The 27,484-nt window shown below is 31.2% G+C and overlaps 1 protein-coding gene across 1 annotated transcript; it reads left to right on the top strand.

Moving 5' to 3' along the window:
- The first annotated feature begins 3,215 nt into the window (after positions 1–3,215).
- Positions 3,216–26,133, top strand: LOC108456782 (ALBINO3-like protein 3, mitochondrial). The gene is made up of 14 exons (XM_017755445.2): positions 3,216–3,637; positions 3,728–3,834; positions 5,444–5,571; positions 6,302–6,373; positions 7,674–7,775; positions 15,909–15,959; positions 16,126–16,191; positions 21,402–21,449; positions 24,420–24,566; positions 24,650–24,705; positions 24,792–24,909; positions 25,242–25,331; positions 25,534–25,643; positions 25,762–26,133. Exons 1-14 carry the CDS (start codon positions 3,378–3,380, stop codon positions 25,916–25,918), a joined length of 1,512 nt encoding a protein of 503 aa, XP_017610934.1. The 5' UTR covers positions 3,216–3,377; the 3' UTR covers positions 25,919–26,133.
- The last annotated feature ends 1,351 nt before the right edge of the window (positions 26,134–27,484 follow it).

The following is a 27,484-nucleotide window of genomic DNA, read 5'->3' as shown; positions in this document are numbered from 1 at the left end:
ATTGTTTGTTTATTATTCATGTTAATTCTTTGCAATTCAACATCTTATTCTTTTGGTCTTGTAACCCATCAATTCAACTCTCAACTGTAATCACATTGTACATCCTTCCATGCCCTTAACCTAAGCCCCATTACAACCCTTGTAATGACCTCTTAAACACTTTGAGTGCATATTAATTAGCCTTATGGTAATAAAATTCCTCATTTTGACTTTTGAGTTCATATTAATTAGCCTTTAAACACTTTGAGTGTTTTAAGTGAATCTTATTGTGGATGTTAAGCCTTGTTGAGTTTGAATTTCAAGTAACTATTAAAACAGGGGAGACTCTATGTTTTATGCATTAAATTTTTTTGCTTGGATTGCTTATGCTCTTTATTGCCATTTTCATTTAAATCTTTGATGCATGGTAATCTATTAATTATCTTAAGACATGATCAGTGAAAATAACGGGTGAAGGAAAGTTAATCCAAATGTGAATTAAGGACTTTGCTTGAGGGCAAGCAAATGATTACGTGTCAAGATATTTGATAAGTGTCAAAAGTAACATATTTTAGCCTCATTTTTAGTGCATTTTAGGTAATTATGTGGCATTAATTGTGAATTATACACTATTAATCCTTTATATTCATGTTTTAGTGCTTAATAGGGCGTTTGGGAGCAATATGATTGAGAAAGTGGTTAAAACTAGAACTTTGAAACATTCCAGAAGTTGGGCACATGCAACAAATTTTCACATAGGCAATCCACATGGTAGTGTGGATTCACATGGCTATGTGTTCAAGGTTCGTCGATCTCAGGAACTGTGTAGACTTACAGCTGCAAGTTATGATTTTTAGGGTTTTTTGGTACTTTAAGAGGTTATAAATAGGGAAATAAGGAAGAAGTCAACCACCAAGGGAAAGCACGAAATTACCTTGAGAACATCATTGAAGTCGATTGCCAAGCAACTTTCCACCAAGATTCAAGAGTCCAAGTTGATTTTCAAGGGAGTTATCATGAAATTCTTTTATTCTAGTGGTTATATTGTAGTTTTGGATGTTTACTCTTGCCATTATGAACTAATTCTCTTAATATCTAAGGGAGATGAACCTTAGGATGGATTCTATTGTTTGATTTCTATTTTTATGCAATAAAATCTTAGCCTCTTTGTTTTCAATTATGAATGTTTTATTATTCTTGGGTTAACAATTTTAGAGTGTTAATTCATGTTTGACGTAAATAAGTCCGAGGTTGAATAGACCCTTATTGTAATTGATTAGATCTTACATAATTGAATGAAGTTACATACAATTCTAGAAATATGACGACATAAATCTATCGGATTAGAGTCAAGTCTAATAAGGGGATCCATAGAGCGAATTAATGTAATAATAAGAGTTTGAATTATAAATAAATTTCAATTAATCAACTTAGAGTTAATTGCTCTTATGCTCGAAAGAGGTATTAGCATAAATTAAGGATTTCCAAGGATTAAAAAGCTAAGAAAATAAATTGCATATATTATATTGAGAATTATAGATGAAATCTAGGTGAATTCTTACCTAGACATTGTTTTGTCACTTGGTTGATACTTGATTGTTTTTGTGTTTCATTCTTTGGTGTATTCATTAGTTAATTTAGATAGTTTGATTTGATTTTAATCAATTCTTTGAATTATTAGGTTAAATAATAAAAATGTGATAGTTAGTAGTAATTGTAGTTCTCGAGAAAATGATACTTGTGCTTACTATAGCTATACTATTAATTAATAGGTGTACTTGTTTTGATCAATTTATTAATTAGTTTTGTAGACACCAACTTTATAAAAAATTTCACTACTTATTTTTAATATCGAAATTTTTGGATGTTTCAAATCAAGTAAGTAGCCTCTTAAAAGTACGATAAGCTTTAGATTTATCCCCTTAAAAACTCAGCCCAGTGTGAGATTAATAAGATTTAATTTGTATAAAAAAATCTAAGCATGTGAAAACAATCTCCAATAGCTTCCCTACATTATAGTTTCCTCCATTAATATCCAATGTTAAATTGGACTATGACACCTGAATTGTTAGTTTGAAAAGGCCAGGATTAACTTGCACACTTAACATCAATTAAATAACTTGTCGTCAGTCATCTAAGACATTTACGACTTAGACCAAATTAAATTATCGCGAAAAATCATTAAAAATGATGAGTTGCAGCGCCAAAATAGATGAGGATCTGCTAATCTTTCCATGCATTAAGTAATGGAAAGTTTTTTTTTTTAATAAAAAACTCAACCTTTTGAATCTGTTTTTTTTTTAATTTTTTTATTTTATCGAAGATGTATTGCAGCAAGTTCATTAGTTCTAGTTATTTGGCAAGTTCAGCAAAATTGTTGGTATTTTCGACTCAATCGTACTAGAAGAAAAAAAACAGAGAAGAGTGAATGTGAGCTTGAGCTGTATGAAACCTTTTTATTTTTGAGTTGTAGTCCATACCATGAACACTTGATATTAGAGAAAGCAATTGAGCATATAACCAAGATTAGAGAGAAAAAATTGTACTCAGGAATATAATATGCTTAAATTCATTGAGACATTTAAACAAACACTAAACATAAATTGTGTTTGGTACATAAAAATATAAATTTTTATACCTTGTGTTGACCCTCTGCACCATTTACTGCAGCATCTCTTTGATAAAAGTTAATAGATTCAAAAAGTTAACGTTTTTTTTAAATTAAAAAATAGTTTAGTTTTTTTTATTAAAAAAAGCTTTTTATTACTTAACTCGTGGAAAGATTAGAACAACTTCATGCAGTTATGTCTTGGATGACTAGCAAGTTTTTTAATTTACTTTAAGTTGCATTTTGAAGGCAGTTAATCCTAGTATTTAAAAAAATTAATCCAGAGGTTATAAATACAATTGTTTATGGGTTATCTGTCAAATTCGAAGATCTGTTTAAAATTTGAGAGTATTTAGATAAATTTATTAGGCCTAAAAATGAGTTTAAACAAAATAAAAGTAGATTTATTTAAAATATAGATTGAACTTGAGCTTAAACATTGTTTGAACAAACTAATATTAATATGATTATAAAATTTTTTAAATTTAAACAAAATTTAAAAGTAAATTTCGAATCAAATCAAATTTGATAAATATAAAATAATTAATATCACAGTTAAGCTTCACTCGAATAATGAACTCCTTTACTTATAAACCAAATTAACATTGAATATTAATGTAGCAAAAATACAATAAATATTCAATCTGAGATAAAAGTATCAAAATCAAGACAACTTCACGGAAAAAAAGTTAACAAGTTCATATATTTAATCTGAGATAAAGGGATTTAACCGGAGTTTAAAAAAGAAAAAAACCTTTGCAGGGTTTAGGTGTTTCTTCCACTTTGGGCAATGGCGAATTCCAAGATCTTTCTTACCCACCTCCGTCGTTCTATTCCTCTCTCCACTTTTTATCTGCCGCATGTCACTCATCTCCCTTTGTGCCCTGCATCTCGATCACACCCCAACCTTCCGGCGCGCGTCTCCCCAATCCCTTACCCCGCCACTCGGTCCTTTTTCACTTCGTCCAACAATGTTGAAGAATCTATCCTTCCGGTTCGTGCAATCGTATCATTGCTTGATGGTTACCATAATCTCACTGGCTTCCCTTGGTAGGTCAATTTCTTCTCTCTTGCCCAGAATAAGAAGGAAAATGGAAATTTTGTATTTGAAGTAAAAGAAATTCGAAATCACTTTTGCAGGTGGATAACTATTGTAACTTCCACCATGGCTATGAGATTTGCATTGTTTCCCGTAGTAGTTATTCATCTTCAAAAGCTGAAAAAGATTGGAGAGTTAGCTCCTAAATGTATGTTTCTTTTATCCTTATTTAAAATCATAACATCGCTTGCTTGGAGTATGAATTAGTCAAAAACTCAAGATAGTAGGGTTCGGCTTTATGTATGCTGATCTTGCATTGCTCGAGTAATTAATCTAGCCGAGGTCTGGTATTTTTGTATTGGCCCGAGTGGCTTGTGTTGTGAGTTAGATATGGTTTATACTTTTCCTTCAACATCTTCTAATATTATACACATACTTAGTAAAATATAAAAATTGTTTTTATATTTATAAAATTTATTTGATTTGAGTTTAAGTTCAGCTCAAGCTCAAGGCTAAGTCAAGTTTGAGCTCTTGATTTGACTTAATGATAATCAGGCCTATTCAAGTTTAGCTACTGCTTCTCAATATCTTCTAGTTTTATACGCATATTTAGTAAAATATAATTTTATTTTTATATTTTTACGTTTTATTTAGTTTGAGTTTAAGTTCAGCCAAGCTTGAAGCTAATTCAAGTTTAGAGCTCTTGATTTGACTTAATGATAATCAGGCCTATGCGAGTTGAGCTTCTGTGGCTCAGTTATATTTTAACCCAATCTTTGTTGTTTTCCCCTTTTGTATCGAGTTGGCCTTGAGTCTGGCACGATATTGGCACAATTTTGCTTGGTTACAGTCCTAGCAGTAAAGCAGTTACTTCCATTATTTAACCATATTTTCACACATATAAATATATATTTACCTTTGACAACCGAATTGAGTTAAACTTATCATTTTAACTGATAGATTTTTGCGACTCTGTAATCAAATTTGTAGACAATAATAAAAGAAACTAGGGTATGCATATAATTGTAGTTTTGTTCATGGATCATAATCATAATGGAAGTTTGGATTGGAACGGAAAGTATTAACAACATTTGAGCGATTGCTTAGAAGTATTGTCCACTACAGTTTTACGTGTCTTTTTTTTTTTTCAGCCTTTGATTTGGTGTTGTCAAGGCGTGCAACTAGGCATTGCACCTTAGCATCAGACAGCAAAAGTGCCTCAGACCCCTTTAGGCCAAATTCATTTGATCAAGCACAGGCTTGGTGTGCTTAGGTCAGATAGGTGTGCTTTTCTGTTATGCGATAGACATAAAAAGATGTCCACTAATTGAAGTACTCTTTAATATATATTTTTTAAACTGTTTTCATCAGATGTACCTTTACTAGTAAGAAAGGAAATAATATCAAATTCTTTTACTTCTCAATATTTGAGTACTTGACAACAGACATGGTGCCATAAGGATATCATGCATAACAACAATAAAATTAAAGAAAATTTTACATGTTTACTGAACCAATCTTTCCTACATTGGGTACTAGCAACTATTACATCTGGCTTTTATCTTTGCTGATTCATTCCTTTGTAAGACATCATTTGTGCATTGTTATTTCAGAAAATATGCAGATACTGACTCCAGTGTGCATTCATATTCAGTTTGCTTAAATGTCCATATTTGAATTTTCTGACAAGAAAATTGTAGGGAAACTGATCTTTATCCATTCTGTGGAATTTATGCAAACAAGTCCTTTTTCTTTTCTTGTTGTTTGAATGTTTAACTTTGTGGTTAATTTTTTTGACACTGATGTATTTCTCATAGTGCCTTCTCCATTGCCACCACCTATGTCAGGAAGTAGTTATAAAGACCATTTTATACATTTTGAGAAGGAAAGAAAGGCAAATGGATGCCCCTCATATTTTTGGTTCTTTGCTTCCTTCTTAACTCAAGTAATTCTCCCTTCTCTAAGAATCATTTTCTTTTTTTGGATTGAAGTTCTTTTCCTATTTGACGCCTCGCATGTATGACATGCATAATATTTTAAATTTTAAGCAAAGCATCTTGTTTTGTTAGTACTATACATATTTGAATGCAAGATACATATAGGCAGAATAAAAGCCAAAATGAAAAGGATGTTCACAGATTGTAGGAAACCTTTGGAATTAAGTTACAAACATGGATTAAGAGTGTTGGACCTAGCAATTATGTGCCTGAATTGTATGAAATAAATTTATCAACAGTACTTTTGACGCATGTCTCAAGAACAAACCCTTGCAAATGAGGAGTGTCGCCTTGCTGCTTGTCAAGCAAGGATGTTAAAGATCGGTATATTATAGGCGTGTACTTTGTATTTAAGTCAATCCTTATTTTGGGTTCGAAAATGAATAGAAAATCATCTAATCTTTTGATAGTGAAAAAAATGAAGAGCTCAAAATTACATTGATAAAAAATTGATATTTTGGGGATAAATAGTTTCATGACTTGGGATATTGTAATTGGATAAGTTGAAATTAAACAATACTGGATGATTTTTTACTATTCATACTAATAGAACTCTTACTAAAATAATCTCTCTCTCTTTCTATCCTCGTCTTTCTTTGCATAAACTCTAAAACAAGGTTTTGCATGGCTCTGATAAGATGTCAATTATCTCACTTGCTATACCCTTTTATTTGTCAGGTCCCATGCCTTTTCTTGTGGGTGACTAGCATTCGCCGAATGTCATTGGATAATTATCCTGGGTTTGATAGTGTAAGGCATTGGCTTGGGTGTTTATTTGTACTGTAAGTTATAGTACTGCAATAATTTGAAAACATAACATATGACATGAGCTAAACATTCTTTGTAATTGCTAATTTTTGAAGGTTCATTGAATTGTCAATTTTTGAGGTAAAAAGTTGAGTACTTAGAAATTTATGTATAACACTTGTCAACCATCCTTCTTATTGCTCTGTCCCTGGAAATGACAATCTCCTACATGTATTGCTTCACAGTTGACAATTATCCATGCTGGATAAATATTCAGTGACACTTTTAATTTATAACAGTAGTGCCTGGTATAGTATCTAAAGTGTTAATGAGTTGTTAGTAGACAAGTCAAGGAAGATAATCTAAACATATTGTCCAGTTAGTTTTCTCTTTTGAAAAGTAGTATGCTTAAGCAATGAAAAAGAAGAGTTGTATATGAATTAAAATGATTTTGGCTTTGTATTTCTTCTCTTTTGTCAATATGCTTTTGTTAAATATGTGGTTGTATTGTTGGAGATAAAATTATGTAAATCAAGTTTAGTTGGACAAATAAATACGTAGAAATCATATTTTAGAACTTCTGGTAGTCGTTTGACTATCTAATGAAGAGTTTGCCATTGTTTCTATATTAGTCATACATGATAATGCTTGCAGAAGTGTGAAGATTGTTTGCTTTAAAATAATTTTGACGTTTGCTTGAATTGTAATTATTTTCATTTGGGCATTGTTTTTTAACAAAAGTGTACTTTTTATTTTAAATATTAATTCTTGGATTACATGCATTTTAGATTGTTGTATTTTTAAATTGCAGCTCTTTGTATTTTTCAATAATTGCAACCACAACCGCACACAGTTCATGCTGTCATTTGTTATTTCTTTTCCAATGATTTCAATATTTTTTGCATTTATCAAGTTGGTGCTTGAATCGCATATTTGTATTTTAATTGTAACTTTCCTTGTTTGTTGTATTGACATTCGCTTGGGCTTTGTCTCTGTCAAGATTTGTTTTAGATGAACCTAGTATTTTTACTTATTTGGTTCTAGAAATATATTTCTATAAATTGACTAGAGACCTTTAAACAACAAAAGAAAGCTTTAATCATTTGTTTATGTTGCTACATTGGTGCTTTGATTGAACTTGAGATTTGAGTTTATCTAATACACGTGAAATATATGCTAGGGTGTTGAATGTTTGACCATAGTTGTACTTTCAAACTGCTTCTCCCATTCTACAATCTTTTATTTTTTTTAATAACTGCATTGAGTTGCTCAGAAGTTTAAACTCTGACATGCTTAATTCCAGGGTGGTGCATTATGGTTCAAGAATTTAACTGAACTTCCTCACGATGTTTCGGGCTTCATCTTTCCATTCTTGATTGCTGGTTTGCACTATCTCAATGTTCAGGTACTTTAATCTTCATTATCTCTGTTACATCTTGTTAAGTGGTCTGATCCTACATCTGTAAATTACTAGGTTTTTTGTAGAATTATGTTAAAAGTCAGACTCTTACAACCATACCAATTGGTTTGAGGTTGGATGCTTAGTTTGATATCAGGTCCCATCTTTTTTTATGATGTTCTTTCTACCTAACTCTATGTTAGGTTGTTTGTATGTAGGCACTATGAGTTACACGTGAAGGGGAGGGTTAAGTGGTGTTATCCCACATCTATAAGTATTAGGTTTCTTATGGACTTATATTAAATTGGGCCTCTATTTGAAAAAATCTAGTTTTGAAAATGATTATCTTGCATAACGAAAAATAAAAATTTTAAAAACCAAATCAGTTTGTGATATTTATAGCAATAAATCTTAAACCGAAATCCTACTTGTGTTTTTCGATAGACAGTTCCTTGTCATTCTCGGTTTTCAACCAAACGATCTTTTTCGCTATTCTCATACCACAAATTGCTTCAGGTGTGGGCTCGATCAAATCAAATCAATTACAGAAACTAAAAATAAATTTTTTTCTTTTGGATGAAAACGAAAATTTTCTTCTAAAATAAAAATCGACAGAATTGTTATTTCGGAAAATATATTTAATAATTAATGTTAGAAATTTGACGAGTCCAACACACTCACTACACTATAGAGAACCTAGGATTTACAATTAATACTACACCAACTCTCTGAAGGTAGTTAATCTTTTACTTTTTAACTTCTTAGTGCACTATAATATTCAGGCGGCAGAGTCGACCATATATCATTCAGGCGGCAAAGTCGATTATATATTAAAACTAACCCAAGTGCACTAAGTATTTAGAAACTTAAAACTTAATCGAGACTCACAATTACAAGAGAAGATAATATTTTTATTAATACACAATATAATTACAATATGACACACTTACCTCACTTCCCTTCTTTGCCTTTACTTCTCACACTCTTTTGCTTATGGCTCTCTCTTACATCATCACAAGAATGAAAGCTCTCACCCCTATTTATAGAGTTTAGTGGTCGTTGGATTGTTGATACATGTCAACATACTTGCCATTAATTTTACAAATATCTAATAGTTAGAATATTTATCTAGAATATGTAGTTTTCGAGATAATATCTTATTTCTTTATATTCTAGAATTTTCCCAAGAAAATATCTCTTAAAGGGTAAGTTTGAATTTTATCTAGAAGTTGTATTTTCTTTCAACAATTGACAATAAATTGTCTCCATTTTTCGATAAAGTAACAATATGTTAAAGTTTTGTGAATAACCCTATCGATGCCATTTATTTATAGGAAGATAAGATAGAGCGCTTGTTGAACTAAAAAAGTTTATTTCAACTAGAAAACGTTCTCCTTCTTGAAGTAGGAAAGCGTTCTTCTTAAAGTAGAAGTACAGAGACTTTTGGGCCACTTTCCAATTACGAGTACTTATCGGACTTTTTGACTTAGTATTTTGTAATCTGATTCAATCCAGTTCTGTTTTTCTATTTGCAAAAATAAACTTTAACATTAAATAATTCTCATTTCAATTTTACCTCCGATCAAATTATAACGATTTTATGATTGATAAAATTTTTGAGAAAATATATTTAATATTTAATCATTCAATTTGTTCACTATAATCGTATGGTTTATTTTCATTTTCGGTTTTAAAATAACTTAAAAATATAAACTAATTCTTATGATCATTTTTGAGAAATCCTTGTTCATTTGTAAATGAATTCATTTTTAATTTTAATTTTCATTTCTATTTTTAAAAATCACATTCATTTTAAATGATTCTATTTTCTCAATTTCATTTTCATTTTGTAGAAACCATAATTATTTTCTTAATGTTTTCATTTCTCCATTTTTATTCATTCTGTCTATTTTGATTTAACACACAATTCATTTTTTATTTCAATGAGCTAGTAGAGGGATAGATTGAACATATTTACTTGATTTTCCCAATATGATCTTATTTTGTTTTGTGATAACTATTAATCTTTTTTTATGAAAAGTCAATTACTATGAATGATTGGTGACCATGTTTATTTTTTATCAACTATATAATGCGAATGAGATGATATGAATTTCACTGTTATGAATGATGCTATGTACTTAAGAAGTTGTACGCCTAATGCACCAGCTTTTGGCTCTTTATATATTCGAACTTAGGCTTTCGGCTCTTTATATATACAAAGTATTAATGTAATTAATAAATAATTTTATTAATCAATTCGTTTGAAAAATTATAAGTGTACTTAGATGAAAAGGATACACTTAGGACACCAGATCCAACACCCTCCACCTATTATGAATTGGTTTTAGGTTGAATGCTTAACCCATCTTGTTAGCACTTAAGTTAGACGTTTCACACATTTTGCTAACTCCGAGGTTGGATGCTTAACACATCTTGTTAAATCTTTACCAATTTTGTTTGGTTACTATTTAACAAAACAATTAACTATTAAAATTCTATTTATTCTAGTGTTTAGTTGTATTACTGAACATTGCATGTGGTATATAAGTATTGGGGTGCTATCAAGTTAAGATAGTTGGTAAAGGTTAACAAACAATTTTTGATGTCATCCTTTGGTTACTTTGCCCCCCATTGAATGTTGTATTGTTGTACCAACTCCTCTATGTGAATACTTTAGAACAAGCTATCTGGTTGAACTTAGCTGGTTTGCTATTGAATTCTGTTGGTTCACTAGCTTCATGACCCACCAATGGTTTGGATGATTTTTTATGCAATTTAAACAATAATGTTTTTGTTACTTTAATGGCCATGTAATACAACCAAGTATTATTTATCTTACTTGGCCAACATTTTGATACTTTCTTTCAATGTGCATAACACACCCTAGGTCAGATCCTAATGTCATTGTGTTAGACTTTGAATCTTTTATATCGTTATAAAATAAATAACAGTACTTGGCATTTTGGCCATTTGTTACAAGGATAATATGGGTCAGGTTTGATAAGAGTTAAAGCCTTAAATTGGCCAAACTTGGGGCTACATATTCCATTCTTTAGATGAAAGCAAAAAAGTGCACCAAATAGCCAATGCTGGTGGTGGTGAAAAAACTAAGAATTTTTACCAATTGTTGATTGAAAATTAAAAATGGTGCTCCTATTCTATTGGGTCTTTGGTTATTCTAAGTGAGAACTAAGAAAGGCTTTGGGCTTATTAAACATATTGAAGGAAAAAATTAAAAAAAATCTAATTATGTTTTAGGCTCTTGAGTTTCCTTTTATTTAACTTGTCAACCAAGAATAAGCCTTTCATTAACCAATTTCACAGTTTAATGTATGTATGAATGGATGGGTCTCAAGCTTTTGATATATTTGTCTTCTTTGTTTCCTCTTCTGCGTTAATATTTGGAGCTACAAAGCCCCATGTACACAGTCTAAGCTGAAACCTAGGAGAAAGGAGATCTCCTTTTTTTGTTCCCACTTGTTTGTTTTGCTTTTTTGTTTTGATTGTATTGCTTGCTTAGAAGTTTTGTCTCACTTTAGGCTGGCGACTTAGCATTTGTGCCGGCTCTCATCTCCTCACCCCTCTTTTCTAGATCCTTTTTCTTTTTTTTTCTTTTTTAAATTTTAAAAATTTCCAAATTTAATTTTTTTTATTTTCCCTTTTTATTTTTTCAAACTTTAGTTCTTATGCAAAATAAAGACATTCAATATTTTTATAATGGAAAAATGATAAAAAAAAAATTTTGGTTGCTTTGCTAGTTGCAAGGTCCCAAAGATTGGCTGTTATAGGATGGGAAGGAATTAGAAGGAATGGCCATTCCATGCAAGGACCAATCTTCTGACCAAACCACTTGATTTCCGTTGAACACTGAATAAGGGAGAAGTGGATAGAAATTACGTCCAACCAAACATGCTTATATGCAATTATTTTAACATTTGTTATTAGTTTGTTACCTTTGGTTTTAACAATTTGTACCTTGCATAACCTAGATGTGAGCGTATCTGTTGGATTCTTAAATAGACATCTTGATTCTTAATGTCATAAAATTTAGTTACTATTGTTTTAACCAAATTTAATCAATTAATTTGTTTAGTTTTGTTGTACCTGAATATTGCTCACCCCCTATTGAATAGCTCAAAAGTTATCTTTACCTCACTCATGAATGTTTCATCAGTACCATGTAAATATTTAAAAGTCTTGATTGTAGTGGTAAGTGATTTAACTTCATCTTTTAGGAATATCAGCATCATATGTTTTTGTGATGTTTGGTAAAGAATTTTAAGCTTGGAATCCAATTTTGATGTTTGTCATCATTATTGAAGAATATTGTATGATTTTTGTTGATACTAAACCAAGGTACAGATCTGAGAGTTTGCCCATGTATTTGGGGTGGATTAAGGTTAGAAAACTAGGGATTTAAATGTTCATGCCATGGAATTAGGGTTTTCCTTTAAACTAATTAGGTGGGATTCAAATATGATATGATGTTGAAAGTGGCCTAGAATTGGAAGTTACAGATGTCTCTTGTTGACACTATAGGCCTATTAATTGTTGAATATAAAGCCACCTTCTTATTGGTTGTAACGAGATTTTTATTAATATTCAGCCCATCTTTGCTAAGTACATAAACTAGGGAGGATGGTTAAGGGTGTGCGTTTGGTCGGTTTAGTTTATTCGAATTTTTTATATCACTGAATAATCCGACTAACCCATCAAACTCGAATAAACCAAACCAAAATTCTACTGTTGGGTTTAGTTGATTTTTAATATATATTTTTTACTTTTTAAGATTTATTATTTATAAAACAAAAGAAAAAGTTACCTTTTAAATAAAATTTAGAATTTTATTTGAGTCTAACCAAAAACTTCTTTATATTATTATATTTTTAATTAACAAATAAAATAAAATAAAATTATAAAATCAAATCGTATATTAATAGATTTATATAAGTAATAAAATTATGAAAAATTATTTGATACACTGGCAGTAGAGTTTTTAGACTCCACAAGTAGGCTGAGGTTTGACAAGTGTATTATAAGATGTAGTAAGAATAAAGAAATTAATTTATATAAATAAATGTGACACTTGTCATACCCTCAACCTGCTTGTGGAGTCTAAAAGCTCTAGTATCAAATAATTACCCTAAAATTATAAAATAAAATAAAATAAAATAGTACAGTAATATATTTGTATAAGTAATTTAATATCTCATATTCTTTTGGTATATATTTAATCTCATATTCGTTTTATGTAATAAAATTTATATAAAATAATACTGTTGAAATAACATAGAACTTTACATATTTAATTTCAACTGTTCTTTCCACGTTATTACTTCTATGTAAGTTGTACTACATACAACAGACATAAGTTTTATTTTATACCATATAACTTTTATCTATTAAATAATTTTATATATTAATTTAATTGTAATTTGTAGATTTTAATTTTAATTTTTGGATTGGGTTATTTAGGTATTTAATTATTTGGGTAACTGGATTTATATTTGAATGTAGTTAGGTTGGTTTTTGTATTGAATATAGTTTATTTGGTGTTTGATTATTAGGGCTTGGATATAGGTATGGCTTTAAGGTTTATTAATTTAAAGATTAATTAGTTTCTTTGGTTTGAAAATTCAAAACTGAAAACTGACCAAATAAACTGCCGAAGCCCACTAACTATACCGAATTAATTGAAAAATCGATTAAATCAATTTTTTTGATCAATTCAGTTCGATTCAATTTGGTTTATTCGGTTATCCGGTTTTCTGTATACCCCTAAGGATGGTGGTTATCAAATCCAACCATTTGGGTACATCCTCTCCTTATATCGAGAGTAGGGGTGACGCCAGGGGCTGGCAAGGGCCCTGGCCTTCCTAAAATAAGAAATTTTGACTTTTAGCCTTTCACAATTTATAAAGTTTAAGTTAGTATAGGTAAAATTGCACTTTGGCCCCTCCCAAAAATGAAAATTTTGATTTAGTGCTTTAAGAAGTTATAAACATATAGGCTATTAAAATGGAAAAAATTTAATTCTGGTCACTCAGAAATATTTTTTGGCTTCACCCTTGATCAAGATTCACCTCTATAAAAACACTTCCATAAGTTTAAAATCTACGTTTTTTGCATGCCATGCCAACAAATTAGTAATCATTTATAGTTTACAAATGGCAATTTCTTCTGCCATTGAACTAAATCTGCTACTGCTTCTTCCTTAGTTCATATTATTTTTATTTTCCTTTTTTTTCTTCCAAGTAAGTATTTTCTTCATGAATGATACTCCTAAGAATTATTCTGTTGCTATAATAAGCTCATAAGTTATGCCAACTCAATCATACCAAATATAGAATGAGGAAAGAAGTCAAGAAGTTATAAAAAGAGCAATTTTACGTTGCAATTTTAGGAGGCCATGACAACCACCAAAACAAAACCAAAACCTCCTTTGGTAACATCTGACTTAGTGGTCCTCATATTGTTCAACCCCAAGCTAGTTTATGAGGTATGAAAGATGACTTTTAAGTTTCAAATGTATATTTGAGAGTTTTTGTGAACCAAAAGTTTAAGAGAGGAAAAAGACTTCAGCTCACATTTGTTAAGTTTTTATTAATGATGTGGTAAGTTTCAAACCAAGTATTTCAAAGTTGTTTAGGCTATTACTTGTCCAACCGTTAACTAAAATGCCCATTTGAAATTGTAAAAGTTGAGGAGTTGGACCTGTGGTTGAGGGGAAGGATTTATAGAGATTTTTAAGTAAACATATTTGGAAAAAGCAAGTTATGGGTGGTGTCTTATTCTATGGCAACTAGTTTAGTTGTAGTAGAGCTTAATAAGTTGAGGAGGGATAAAGACACAAAGAAAAGCTTAGCATTGTAGGCATTCATTTTCCACTAAACAAGTACTTGTAATTTCATTACTCAAAAGTCCAAATATGAAATTATATCTAAAAATATTTACAAACATTGTTAATGGTTTTATCCCACATGTTAAATCTTGGACCTTTTGTGGCCTTGTAATGAAGTTGAATCTTTCCATTTGTCGCTAGTTGGTTCTGTGTTGGATGCTTAACATGATATTAGAAGATAATCATGTTTTTTTTGTCACCCCATAGGAGGTTAGCCACTTGTAGGATGCTTTTTACCTATGTCGAGTTACACTTCTAGAGCTTTTTACCTATTTTCAATTGGTTCTTGTAATAGGATGCTTAATGTGAAACCAACCACGCAAACCTTAACTCCAAACAAATAAACTGAAAGTCCTAGAAGATTTTGAAATGAAATTAAAGCAACAAAAATGACCATTTTGTCCCTATGTATAAATATTAAGGTCCAAGGTATGAATTTCTACTACTAAAAGTGTTATTGCATAATAATGATTGATGAAGGTCCAAGGCATGAACTCTTCTTGTTAAAAGTGTTATTGCGTAATGATGATTAATGAAGTCATGACAAACATTACTCCTCGAGAAAGTTGCTCCATCCCTTATAATTCCCAGCAAGCTTTGATTAGCCTGCCCTTGTGAGATCTTTGCATCATGATTATAAGTCTCTTGAAGCTACTAGATTGGCTTGTAATAAATTTCATTTCTTCTTTTTTCTATTTTAAGTCTTAAAGATCTAAGCTTTGATTTCTCCCCTTAAAACATAAACTTGTTTGACTGGCTTCAAAACATCACAAGTTCATCTTAGATGAGGTACAACCTGAAGAAATTTATGTTTTATATGTAGATATGTAGATTATGTTAAAATCCATACCAATGATTAATAATTATATTCCAATAAATAAATGCTCCGAACCTTGGGAACTTGACAATTTTCAACTTTTATGTTAGCATAATTATGATGAGGAATATTATGATTGATATTTGGGTCTTGGACTAAGATGCACAATTTGATGTGTAAATCAGTATTTTAGTACTTCCAATAAATACTTGGAAATTCTGAAGTTTAACCAAACAGTTCCTTTTGAAGTTGTGGCATTTTAAAATGTCGGATTAAAAATTTTATTGCTTTCAAAATACAACCAAGCACTACATGTATTCCTTATTACCTTATAGATCTATATTGCAATATAAATGATTGAATACAAATAGAAAACAAAACTATAATATTGACTAACATGATTAATTATTTTTTTCAGATTTCTTTTGCTACATCTTCAGTTGGGAAAGTTGATTCATTCTTGACAAAAGTGAGTAAGATGAAAATTGTGCATAATGCTAGCATTGGCTCCTCCTCCATCTTTTGGAGGGCTAGAACATTTTTCATGTCAACTTATTCAATAAATCACGCATAACTTGTTCTTGTTGTTTGGAATTTTCACTCAACAAAAATTTGTTGCCATGTTTATTTTACAGGTTTTCAAGTTTTATTTGGATATTCTAACATTGCCTCTTTTTGGTATCAGTTTGTTGATTCCCCAGGTAACTATAGAATATATATCCTTCTTTTATGTTGTATGTCAAATTGATTTGATTGAGTAGAAGTGTAGAACTTTTTACATACTATATTGAGTTAGTTGATGAAAGTTATTCTACTATTGCCACCTAAAATAGCTCAGGATCTTTCATTGCTGCTAATATTTGTAATAGTAGAATTGTGTTGGTTTCTAAAAAGTTCGTTTCATTTAGGACATTATCTCATTTGGAAGTGCTTATTTGAACCAAACCATAGTTTGGAAGGAGCCTTTTTATGTAATTAATTCTTAAATTATCTCATATATTGTTGGTTGAGTTTTCTGATTCCACAAGTAGAGATAGAAAGGTCACATGTACCCTTTAATATATAGTAAAATTTTTATATTTTTTAAAACGGATTTAGTTTTTATAACTTACTCGTGGAGTTGAAAACTTCATTGCCAATTTACCAAAAATAGACCCTTAAAGAATACCAATGTTGTTGTATATGGTTAGTTGAAAGGTGAAATACAGAAATTCCTTGATTTTGGTTTAGCATATCCTCCCTTTGGTGGTATTTCCTGTGAAATAGCTAATTAATCCTCAGACATCTTGATACACTTAACGTATTTGTGGTGGGATCTTTTTTCTTTCGGGGAGAGTGGGGACATGGGCGATTGAACTTTACTTTTTAACCAAGGGAACCAAGTAATCCTATGCCAGCCATTGAGCCTTACATGCTTGGGTGCTGGGATTTAAAATTTATCCTAACTAATGAAAGCATTTCTTTGCACTCAATGCTCTACTAGCTATAGTTGTGTATGAAATCATACCAATTTCAAGATCGACTAAGTACACATAGATCATTATTTTGATTTGTTAGAATTAGTTTAAAATTGTGAAGGCCGAGATATGTGCCAATCTGATAGATACAACTGGTTATTTGTTATGATAACTATATATGGTCATTGTTGAACTTTTTGCTAATTAACTCACTTTAGTAGCTCTATATGGGTGTTTGAAGCAAATAAGGTACAGTGCACTTGATAGGTGTTGGAAAAGTAATAATGAGTAGAGGTTTGGTAAAGAAAATAAAGCAGCCTATATCAATAATAGTGTGCAAGAATCCTAAACACAACATAGCCAATAAAATAGTTCCTTTTGAGTGGACAAGTCTCCATTGGAATTTCAAATAGCAAATCTTTTACACAAAATCCATAATAGATCCTAGGATATATATTTATATAATGACTATCCTAGAGTATTATTTGCACCTAGCAAAATTATCGCTTAAGAGACAAAACAACATCCTAGACTACATTTGCAGCTAACAAAAGTAAATCACTAAATGATTGGAAGTTCAGCATTGTAGACCTAGTAGTTCGAGAAGATGGCCTTGGTCAACAGCCTGCTCTTTGACACGTGATCTTCATCCCATCCTTGAATAAGTCCTTAAAGGAGGGCTTGTATCAGTACTTCCTCTCTCGAAAAGTTGCCTTGTTGACAAGTTGAAATGATGGAAATTGACTAGTAGGATCATAATTCTCCCAACTTGCTTTTTCAAGGGTATGGTCAACTCTTTGAAAAAGCAAATCTGAAAGAGCTCCAGCTTCTTTACCCCATTGGTGTGCTAGAGTTTTGGCAAGAGATGGAACAAGTTCCCAATCTTTATTGATAGGAAGAAAAGTTGGTGGTGTAGCAGCTTTCTGACCATGAGTTGGGGGAAGCACTGAGACATGGAAAATAGGATAGACTTTGAAAGATTAAAGAAGCTCTAGTTCATATGTCATAGGTTCAACACAACGGCAATCTTGTATGGTCCAGAAAATCGAGGTGGCAACTTCTCATACCTGTATTTAACCAAGGAACATTGTCGGTATGGTTGAATGCGTAGGAAAAAAAGGGCCTCAAACTTGGAAACATCTCCCCAATGAGCACCAACTTGCTGCTGCATTTGAGTTTGTGCCTTTAAGAGGTTAGTTTTGAGAGTTTTCATCATGACATCACAAATCCTATAATGAAGTCTAGAGATAGATCTTCTCATATCTTCTCAGGTGGAATGGATGAGCGAGTGGAGACCATTTTGGATTGTAATGGCTTTGATACCAATTGATATGGACTTTTGGAGAATTATGCCCCGAAAGCTGGTTGTTGAGGTTGGAGAGCCTAGGTCCTTATAAACCCCATGAGGGAATCTCATACTTTCCTATGTGTGATCCAAGTCCCATACCTTGCAACTGGGCACATATCAGTCCAGCACACTCTCTAGCACTAATGCACCCATTAGGTTGGCATTGCACTAACCTGATCTAGTCCCTACTGAACACTACAATACTGGCGTCATCGACTGAATTGTGAGTTGCCTTTGCACTAGTATTTTTCTAGCCTTGAGCGAACATTGCAGGACTAATGTCATCATGTGCTTTACGTAGTCTAGCTTTGCACTGGGCTATCTAGCTTCGGGTAAATATTGTAATACTAATGTCACCACTTGCACTGCACAATTGCAATTGAGGCATGATGGCTAGCTCTATTACCAAAATGATGTCTGTTGAGAAAGTAATAACGAATAGAAGTTCGAGAAAAAAAATGAAGCATCTTTTATTGACAATAGAGTGCAAGAATCTTAAACACAATGTAGCTATTCTAGGATTTTTCAAATAGCAAATCTTTTACAAAAAATCCTGAACAGATCCTAGGATTTATATATATATGTAATGGCTATCCTATGGTATTATTTGCAACTAACAAAAGTGAATCCTTAAAAGATAATAAGTTCAGCATGTAGGCCCAGCAGTCTGACAAACTGGCCTTGGTCAACAACTTGCTCCTTGACTCGTAATCCTCACCTCCTTGAATATGTCCTTAAAGGAGTATGGATTGTATCAGCACTCTTTATGTTGGTTGAATTATTTAAGCTTCTTGGGTGTCATCTGGTTTGCTGTTTTGGAAGTGCAAGTGTGAGCAATTGCGTTCCTTGGATTTATGTCACTCTAGTTCTTCATGTTTCTTAAAAGTTCCCATGTTGGTTTTATATGCGTCATGCTTTCAAGTAACACAAGTGTGGCTGCAAACAAAGCTTTTAATCTTTCTTTATCTCCATGGAAAAGAAAATGCTTGCTTTGGTTTAGACTGTAGTTTGCCATTTTTACCAATCACATTCATTAAATTGTTATCTGAAATAAAAATTACAAACAATCAAATTCATCCCTTCCATCCAGTTTTTTTATGCTTTTATTATGTTAGACGTTAATTATTATCTTGCCAATGACGATGTTACTTATAATTGTTAGAGAGATATTAGCGTATAAAATTAAGTCTTATTCAAACTAGTAAACCTATGTAATCTCTATTGAAGAGACTGATTGGAAGCAATAAAATTAAGTCAAGTTAATTCAATTTTAAGAGGTTTAAGCCCTAACGAGTCTAAGGTAAGGAACTCCTTTTAAAGAGTTCCACACATTCACCATGGGGCATTTATGTGGAAGAAATAAAAACAAGGGGAAAAGCCCAGCTAAGAAACGGTTTTTTCACAAATCATCTGGTGACTTGATTGGTAACTCAAGATCACAAAAATTTGTTATCAGATTTAGACACCTTGGACGAGTCCAACATTAGAGAGGAATTTGTTGTAAAACTAGAAGTAGAGTTTAGGATGGTTGAAAGCTATTGAAAATAGTTGTCGTTGCAAATACAGGAATTCATGGCTTTCAACTAGAATCGTGAAAGGGAAAAGGGGTCTGACGGAGGAGACAATAGTGTTAGTCAAATTGGCATTTGACCGAATTGGCAAGAGAATAGGACAACATTAACAGTTGATTCAGGAATAGTGCCACGGTATACAAAGAGACTGTAACAATTGAGAATATGAACGTCAACTTCTAGGGTTGTTGGCAGGTACTAATATTTTTTCTCGCAGGATTAACAAACTTAATTAGGCTTGATGTGGAGATGCAAAATCCCCGAAACCTTGTTCAAGCAATGAATTTGGCACGGGCCTTTGAAAAGAAGCAACAACTAGCAAGAACAAGCATTCTAAGTGAACCCTGGCATTAGACGAGCTTGAGTACTAAAGATGCTAAAATGGCAGTCACAGCTCCCTCTTCTTTTGCTAAAAGCAACTTTGGCATGATGGGATGTCGACAGCAAGTTCAAGTCTAAATAGTGTGACATGGCCTTTTGTTAAAAAGTTCATGGATGTAGAGATGGCAGAATGAAGAGATGAGTGTCTTTGTTACAATAGTGATGAGCCATTTTTTCTCAGGCACTAACATAAAAAAATATTTTGGTTGGAGATAGAAGATCCTGATGGTGCTGTGCAGAATCAAGAGGAGTGTAGAAAAACGGAAATATACTTGCATGCAATAACGGGCAAAAAATATGCATGAGCCATTCAATCTCCACCTTGTGGACAAGCTCTTTTCCGAGGAGGGGAGTAATGTTAGAAATCAATTGTTATCTTGGCATTGAAGACATTAATTATTATTTTTAAAGAGATATTAACTTACTTTTATTAGATCTTCTTTAATTAAAAGTAGTTTTAGAGAGATATTAGGAGTCTTTATTTATTTAGAGTCATTTTAATTTCCTTAGCTTATAAGTATTTTATTCAAACAAGTAAACCTATATAACCTCTATTTAAAAGGCTGATTGGCAATAATAAAATTAAGTCAAGCAAACCCACTAAGTTAAAAGATTTTCTTACGAATTGTCAGGTGACTCGATCCGTAACTCCGGACCGTAACACATTCCATTACTGATTTTGTGTGGTTCCAAAAAATCATGTGAAAGGATACCTGAAATTAATTTTTGAATTTCTTCCAAGAAATTGTGTGAGCAAGATGCTTTTTTTGGGGTTCAAAGTTTCAAGGCACATACAATTACCTGTGGCCAATGACAGTAAGCAAAAGTGTAGCAAGGTTTATTGGTACAAAAACATATTGGTGTTCATATCTTGTAATGAGTAATTCATTGTTTCTAATTCATTTCTAGAAGCTAGTAAAAAGTCGACCCCAGGATGCTACTGCTATTGATTCTAGTTGGTTCAATTTACTAATGAAATTATTATGCCTTTCTACTTCTAAATAGTTAAAGGCTAAACGCAATTATATACATTTGTATAAATTTTGTTACTTTCTTTTCATCAATCATTTGTGATGCTGAGGTTTCATACTTCCCACCCTGGTTCTTGTGGCTGCATCCAAGCGTATTTACTATTTTTCTTCCTGATTTTGCAGGGAAGTCTAGTCTACTGGGTTACCAATAGTTCATTTAGTGTTATTCAGGTTAGTTCTGCTTTTCAATTTTATATACTTGTTTTATCTAGAAGCAAGTTATGCCTTTTCATTGTATAATTTATTTGTTATTATGTGCTTAATCTTTAAAGATGCTTTCAACGTTTAGTGTGATAAATACTTTAGGGTTCATTTGGAATTGTTACTGATTTTCTTTAAAAGTATTTTGAAACAGAAATTGTATTTGATTATTATGTTTCCATTACAAGTATTTGACATTGGTAGTCCATTGAGTGTTCTGGAACTTGATTGAAGAAAGTGGTAAGGGCATAAATGTTATTGTTGCAGTTTTCCTTTAAAATTGACACTTTTTAGCAATTCTTTCTACTTGTGTGGTGATGGCACAGAAAAAACCTTCCAAAATTTTGGAAACATCAAATTTGTGCTTCCAACAGTTTCCATTTTGCAGACTTTGCTTTTGTTTTTTATTTGTGAAACAAAAACGAAGCTGTGAAACGCATTTCTATTGTAGTTGTTAGAAAAAGTGAAAACAAAACAAAATTCTGGTAATGTTTCATCTCAATGGTGGATATTAGCTTTTCTATTCAAATTTGTACCAGGATGTCCAAATATCCTTAAGAATAGCATTTTATTTGCACATTGTTCTGGTTAATTGATAGAAATAAGATTAGATTACACCAATATAAGAATTTTCACTGATTATTTTTGTTCCATATCTTTCTAATTAGTTTTCATAAGAAAAAGAGAGAATTCTTTGTATATCATGTACCATAATCCATTAACTATGACCTTTTAAATTACCACCTTATCCCAACCTTCATGATCAAACTTCACCCTCCTTCTAGAAACTTTATTAGAAGCTCAAGTTGCAGGGGCTTTAATTAAAGTTGCCTTTTGTATTTAGACATCAAGTTTACATCTCAGTAGTGAGAAATTCTTGAGGCTAGGATGTTGGCTTTTCCTGTTTTAATGAGTTTTAGATGTCTGATAAATGGATAGTGGTTTTGGGACCTGTGAATTGGATTTGGATTGCTCAATGTTCCTGGGGTGCAGTTACCGTGGTAGCTAAGGATTCTCATGTATACCTCTAGTGTATCTCCTACCTAAGCGCTCTCTTAAAAAGTAAAAAGCAAAAGACTTTTATGTGTACAGATTATGGATTAAGTCACTGGATGATCATGGGAAAACCTACTTAGATTGATAAAGCCTTATCCTTGTGAAACCTATCTTGTGAAGAACCTAACCTTTAGAACTCTTTGAAGAGAGCTCCTAACCTTGGAACTCATTGAAGGGAGCTTCTAATCATTAATTCGATTGGAAGAGAGTCTTAAGCCTTTTGTAATTCGAATGGAATTTTGTCCTATTTTATTAATGAGAATTGTCCCTTTAAATAGTGGTTCAGGTTACATTGGCTTTTATTCTTCATTGAACAAGAAAACATAATTAACTTGTAGAACACAAATCTATAATTAAGCTAAAATTAAGGCCTTAATTGCAATAAAATATTTGCTAAATAGATTATTCTATTGAGAATATTATTCTATATTTGTTTCCTTTGACTTCTTGTGTTGCCCACAAAGGCAACCATAACTTTTCTCCACTCTTGAAAAAAACAGTTTGTCTGCAAGCTCATTATTTCTCTGCATTTCTTGTAATAAAATCCGTAGCTCTTCTTTGGCATTGAAATTACTCATGATGCCTAGCTTTGATACCAATTGTTATGTTCATAGGTTATGGATCGAGTAACTGGGTGATTCATGGGAAAACTTGCTTTGATTGATAAAGCCTTACCCTTGTTACGATTCCTATCTTGTGAAGAACATATGATTGAAGATATATGGAACCTGTTGAAAGGAGCTCCTGCCCTTGGAACTTGTTGAAGGGAGCTCTTAACCTTAAACTCATTGGGAAGAGAGAGTTCTAAACCTTCCTAATTTTGGAACTGTCTTGTTTTATTACTAAGAATTGTCTGTTTAAATAAAGGTTACATAGGGAAATTAATTTTAAGAATGAGAACTATAATTAAGGAAACTAAAATTAAGGACTTCTAATTGCTATAAAATATTTGCTAAATAAATTATTTTAATCAAGAATATTACTAAAGTTATGTCTTTTTTTCATCTTTATTGCCTTCGGCTTTTAGTTTTGCTCACAAAGTTATCTTAACATTGCACCCTTGGAGAAAAAAAAAGAGTTTGTTTGGAAGTTCATTAATTCTCTATGCCTCTTATAAAAAGCCCTCGGCATTGGAATTGCCTATGGTGTTTGGTTTTGATGCCAATTTGTAATGTCCATGGGTTATGGACTGGGTCATTGGGCAGTTCATGGGAAAACATGCTATGATTGATAAAGCCTTACCCTTGTTGTGATTGCTATCTTCTGAAGAACCTATGATCATATATTTAGAACTCAACAAAGAGAGCTCCTAACCTTAGACTTGTTAGGAAGAGAGAGTCTTAAGCCTTCACAACTTTAATCAAATTCTTTCTTATTTTATTTTTCAGAATTGTCCCCTTAGATGGAGGTTACATAGAATTTTATTCTTGTAGCATAAGAAGCCAAAATTAACATTACAATGAGGAACTATAATTAAGGGAAACTAAAATTATGGACTTTTAATTGCAATAAAATATTTGCTAAATAAATTATTCTAATTTGTAATAGCCCAAACTTAAAGAAAGTTATTTGTCTTCTTTTCATCTTTGGCGCCTTTAACTTCTTGTCTTGCCCACAAAGGTATCCATGACAAAAGACATGCATTTGACCATCTTTGTCTATACACATTTTAATTTTTATTCAATGTTCCTTTGACCTTTTACTTAAAATACTGTTTTTTAATATACTTGAATATTACTTGATTTTATAATTGGATTTTCTATCTCTTTCAGTTATGAATTTTCAAATTCATATCTAAAGGATCCTGAAGTTTGATAACTTTAGACATTGATCTAAAATTATTGAATGTGTTAACCCTTCCCCATGGTCTTAACAATTTTGCAGCAATTAACCCTCAAACACTCTGCTGTTCGTGCAATTCTTGGCTTACCTGATAAGGATGCTCCCACAGCACGAGCACCATCTGTGGAGCCAACCTCTATGCAACCTACAATTCCTGTTCAAAATTTGAGTCCTAAAGAATTGCTTGCAGTAAGTGCTTAGGCATAGATCTTGAAACATGATTTAACTGCCAGTTAAAAATTCTGACACCATTGTATTGAAATTGTTTTCAGCTTTCAGTCAAACACTTGTCACGAGAGGAAAAGGATCAAGCAGTATTGTTGCTAAAGTTAGTAATTTGTCTTTTTCCTTTTTATTTTTCCTTCTATAAGTCAAATGGATTGTGCATATAATACAATTAACATTTCTTCACAGATTAGCTCTTGAAAGAGATCCTGAATATGTAAAGGCTATGGTTGTGATGGGGCAGACTCTAATCCAGAAGGGGCTGATGGAGGACGCAATTGAATATTTAGAGCGTGCCATTTCAAAGGTTTGATATTATTTCTTTTGTTTAAAAAAAATGGTATAAGCTATTGCTGAATTCTAAGCAGTCGGGTTAAAGTTAAAACAATGGTAGCAGATGTTCCTTATAATTGAAGTTCCTTTTGTTCACTATTACTTTGGTGTAAAGTCGTGGGTTACTTGTTGTTTACTTTGGTATATCATTGATGACTTTTTAATTAAATGCTTGAATCTATGATGACTAAAATAATAACTGAGATGCACTCAGACGAATTAATACATTTGCTTGTAATCTGTTTTTAAGAGCTACATCCTTTGGTTCTCAACTAATCAAAAGCTGATCTTCTGAGACCTGAGCAGCTGTCTCTTGCTGGCCATCCAACAGAGGTTGAAAATGTTGATCTTTTAATTCTATCGTCTCAATGGGCCGGTGTTGTCTATATGAAACAGGTGAAACATTATAGTTGGGATTCATTAATATCTATCAACCTTGTTATTAAATATCTGTCTAAATTATTCTCCTTCTATAGACTTCTAATCTTGGCTTTCCCACTAAATTATGAATTTGGTTGGTAGGCTTAAAAGCCTTTAGTTCATTGAAAGAGCCATATAAACGCTCTCCATTTTATTTCCATTCTTTTGCATCTCACAGGGGAAGAAGGCAGAAGGGCTTGCACACCTGGAAACAATTGCAAGTTTGAAAGAGCCAGAAGATCCAAAGAGCAAAGCTCATTACTTTGATGGATTGTTGTTGCTTGCCAGGTTTGGATTTTAAGTTTATATTTTCATCTAAAAGGTCAATAATCTCGCAATCTCTTCATACTTCTATGTCTTTACGAATACTTGCATGGTTCATGCATGACTTGGGGTCTTTTTCCAGTGCATTATTTGACTTTGGGCGCAAGGCTGAAGCTTTAAAGTTTTTGAAGTTGGTTGTTGCTTATAATCCTAAGTATAACTATTTACTCGAAGAATTAAAGAACGAAGAAGATGATTTTGCGAGTAATCTTGCAAGCAGTAGGAGACGAGGTTACTAATTTGCCTGCATAATTATTTCCTTGTTTGAGTTATGAATGTTAGGCAGCTAGGCAATAGCAGCTAGCCTTTTAGGGACTCCATAATTTCTGTTTTCAAATAATCTCTAAAACTTTGGATTTGGAATAAAATTTTGTTACATTTATGATTTTATCACATAGCTGCTTCCAGTTCTAGGACTCTTCATATTAATGCATGTATTTTGTTATATTTCAAATATTTGTTTTCTCACTTCAGAAAGGGTTAAAAAGGGTGAACTATATTGCAAGTCATTTAATTATATTTAAGTGTTTTTAACTAATTATAAAAAATTACAAAATAATGACTTAGTTAATTATGCCTTTTATTTAATTTCATTAATTTCCAGTCGACTTTCTGAAGAGATGATGTGATGTTTTTTTAATTAGTGTGATAACAAATTTAGTATTTTTTTTTTTTTGCCTTCTTAAGAAAACCAATCTTTTCTAACATTTTCTTTTTCAAAGTTTAACTAAAAGTTGAAAAACAAATGCAGTTTTAAAACCACACTCAAACATTTATATTAAAATTTTGCAAAGAAAAAATAAGTTTAAAGTGGCAAAATTTGGTTACAAAAGCCATTTTTAAGAAAAAAGTGTCAATTGTTAGGATGTAGACATGTTTTGAAAAAGAAACAGAGAAAGTATTTTAGTGATAACACGTCTTCCATAACACGTTTTTAAATTTTTTATAAGAAAGTTAAATGTTAGTAGTTTTATTTTTAAATTCTGAGTTTGATTCTTCTTTTATACATATTTGTATTTTTATTTCATTTGTATCAACCTTTATTTTCATTTTTATTTTTATTATCTTTAACATGTTTGTTCTTTTGGTTAAATAATTAATTAATAGTGATTTTATCATTGAGTTTTATATTTGATTTATCTTTTAAGCACATTTTTATCTCATTGTTTCAAGCTTTTTTAATTAACATTTTAATTAATAAATATATTATTTTCAAGTTTTTTTTATTTTTATTCATCTTTTAATTAATAACTCTTTTATTTATAAAATTAAATAATTATTATCAATTATATAATAAAATATATATTTTTGATAAAATTAATATTTATCATTATGTTAAATATATTTTATTTTATTTTTAAAAAATCAACTAATTAGATATGTTTTCTTTTATATGTAATATTTATATGTCAAATATTTATTTTCTCCACCTATATTATGGGTATGATGATTTTAATATTATAAAATTAAATAATTATTTCAAATATCATTATGTTTATATGTGAAATATTTTAAATATACATACAAAAATATATAATATTAAAATTCACTACATTAATGATATGGATTGAAAAATAAATATTACACATAAAAATTATATTTACTAAAAAGTAATGATATTTGACAATAATTATTTAATTTTATAAATAAAAGAGTCATTAATAAAAAGATGAATTAAAATAACAAAAACTTTGAAAACAATATATTTATCAATTAAAATATTAATTAAAAATAAAAATTGAAACAATATGAAATAAAAAATAAAAATGTGCTTAGAAGAGAAACCAAATCTAGAACTCAAAGAT

This window comes from Gossypium arboreum, chromosome 9, assembly GCF_025698485.1.
Source record: "Gossypium arboreum isolate Shixiya-1 chromosome 9, ASM2569848v2, whole genome shotgun sequence".
Taxonomy (NCBI): domain Eukaryota; kingdom Viridiplantae; phylum Streptophyta; class Magnoliopsida; order Malvales; family Malvaceae; genus Gossypium; species Gossypium arboreum.
This window is presented reverse-complemented; position numbering and strand designations above follow the sequence as displayed.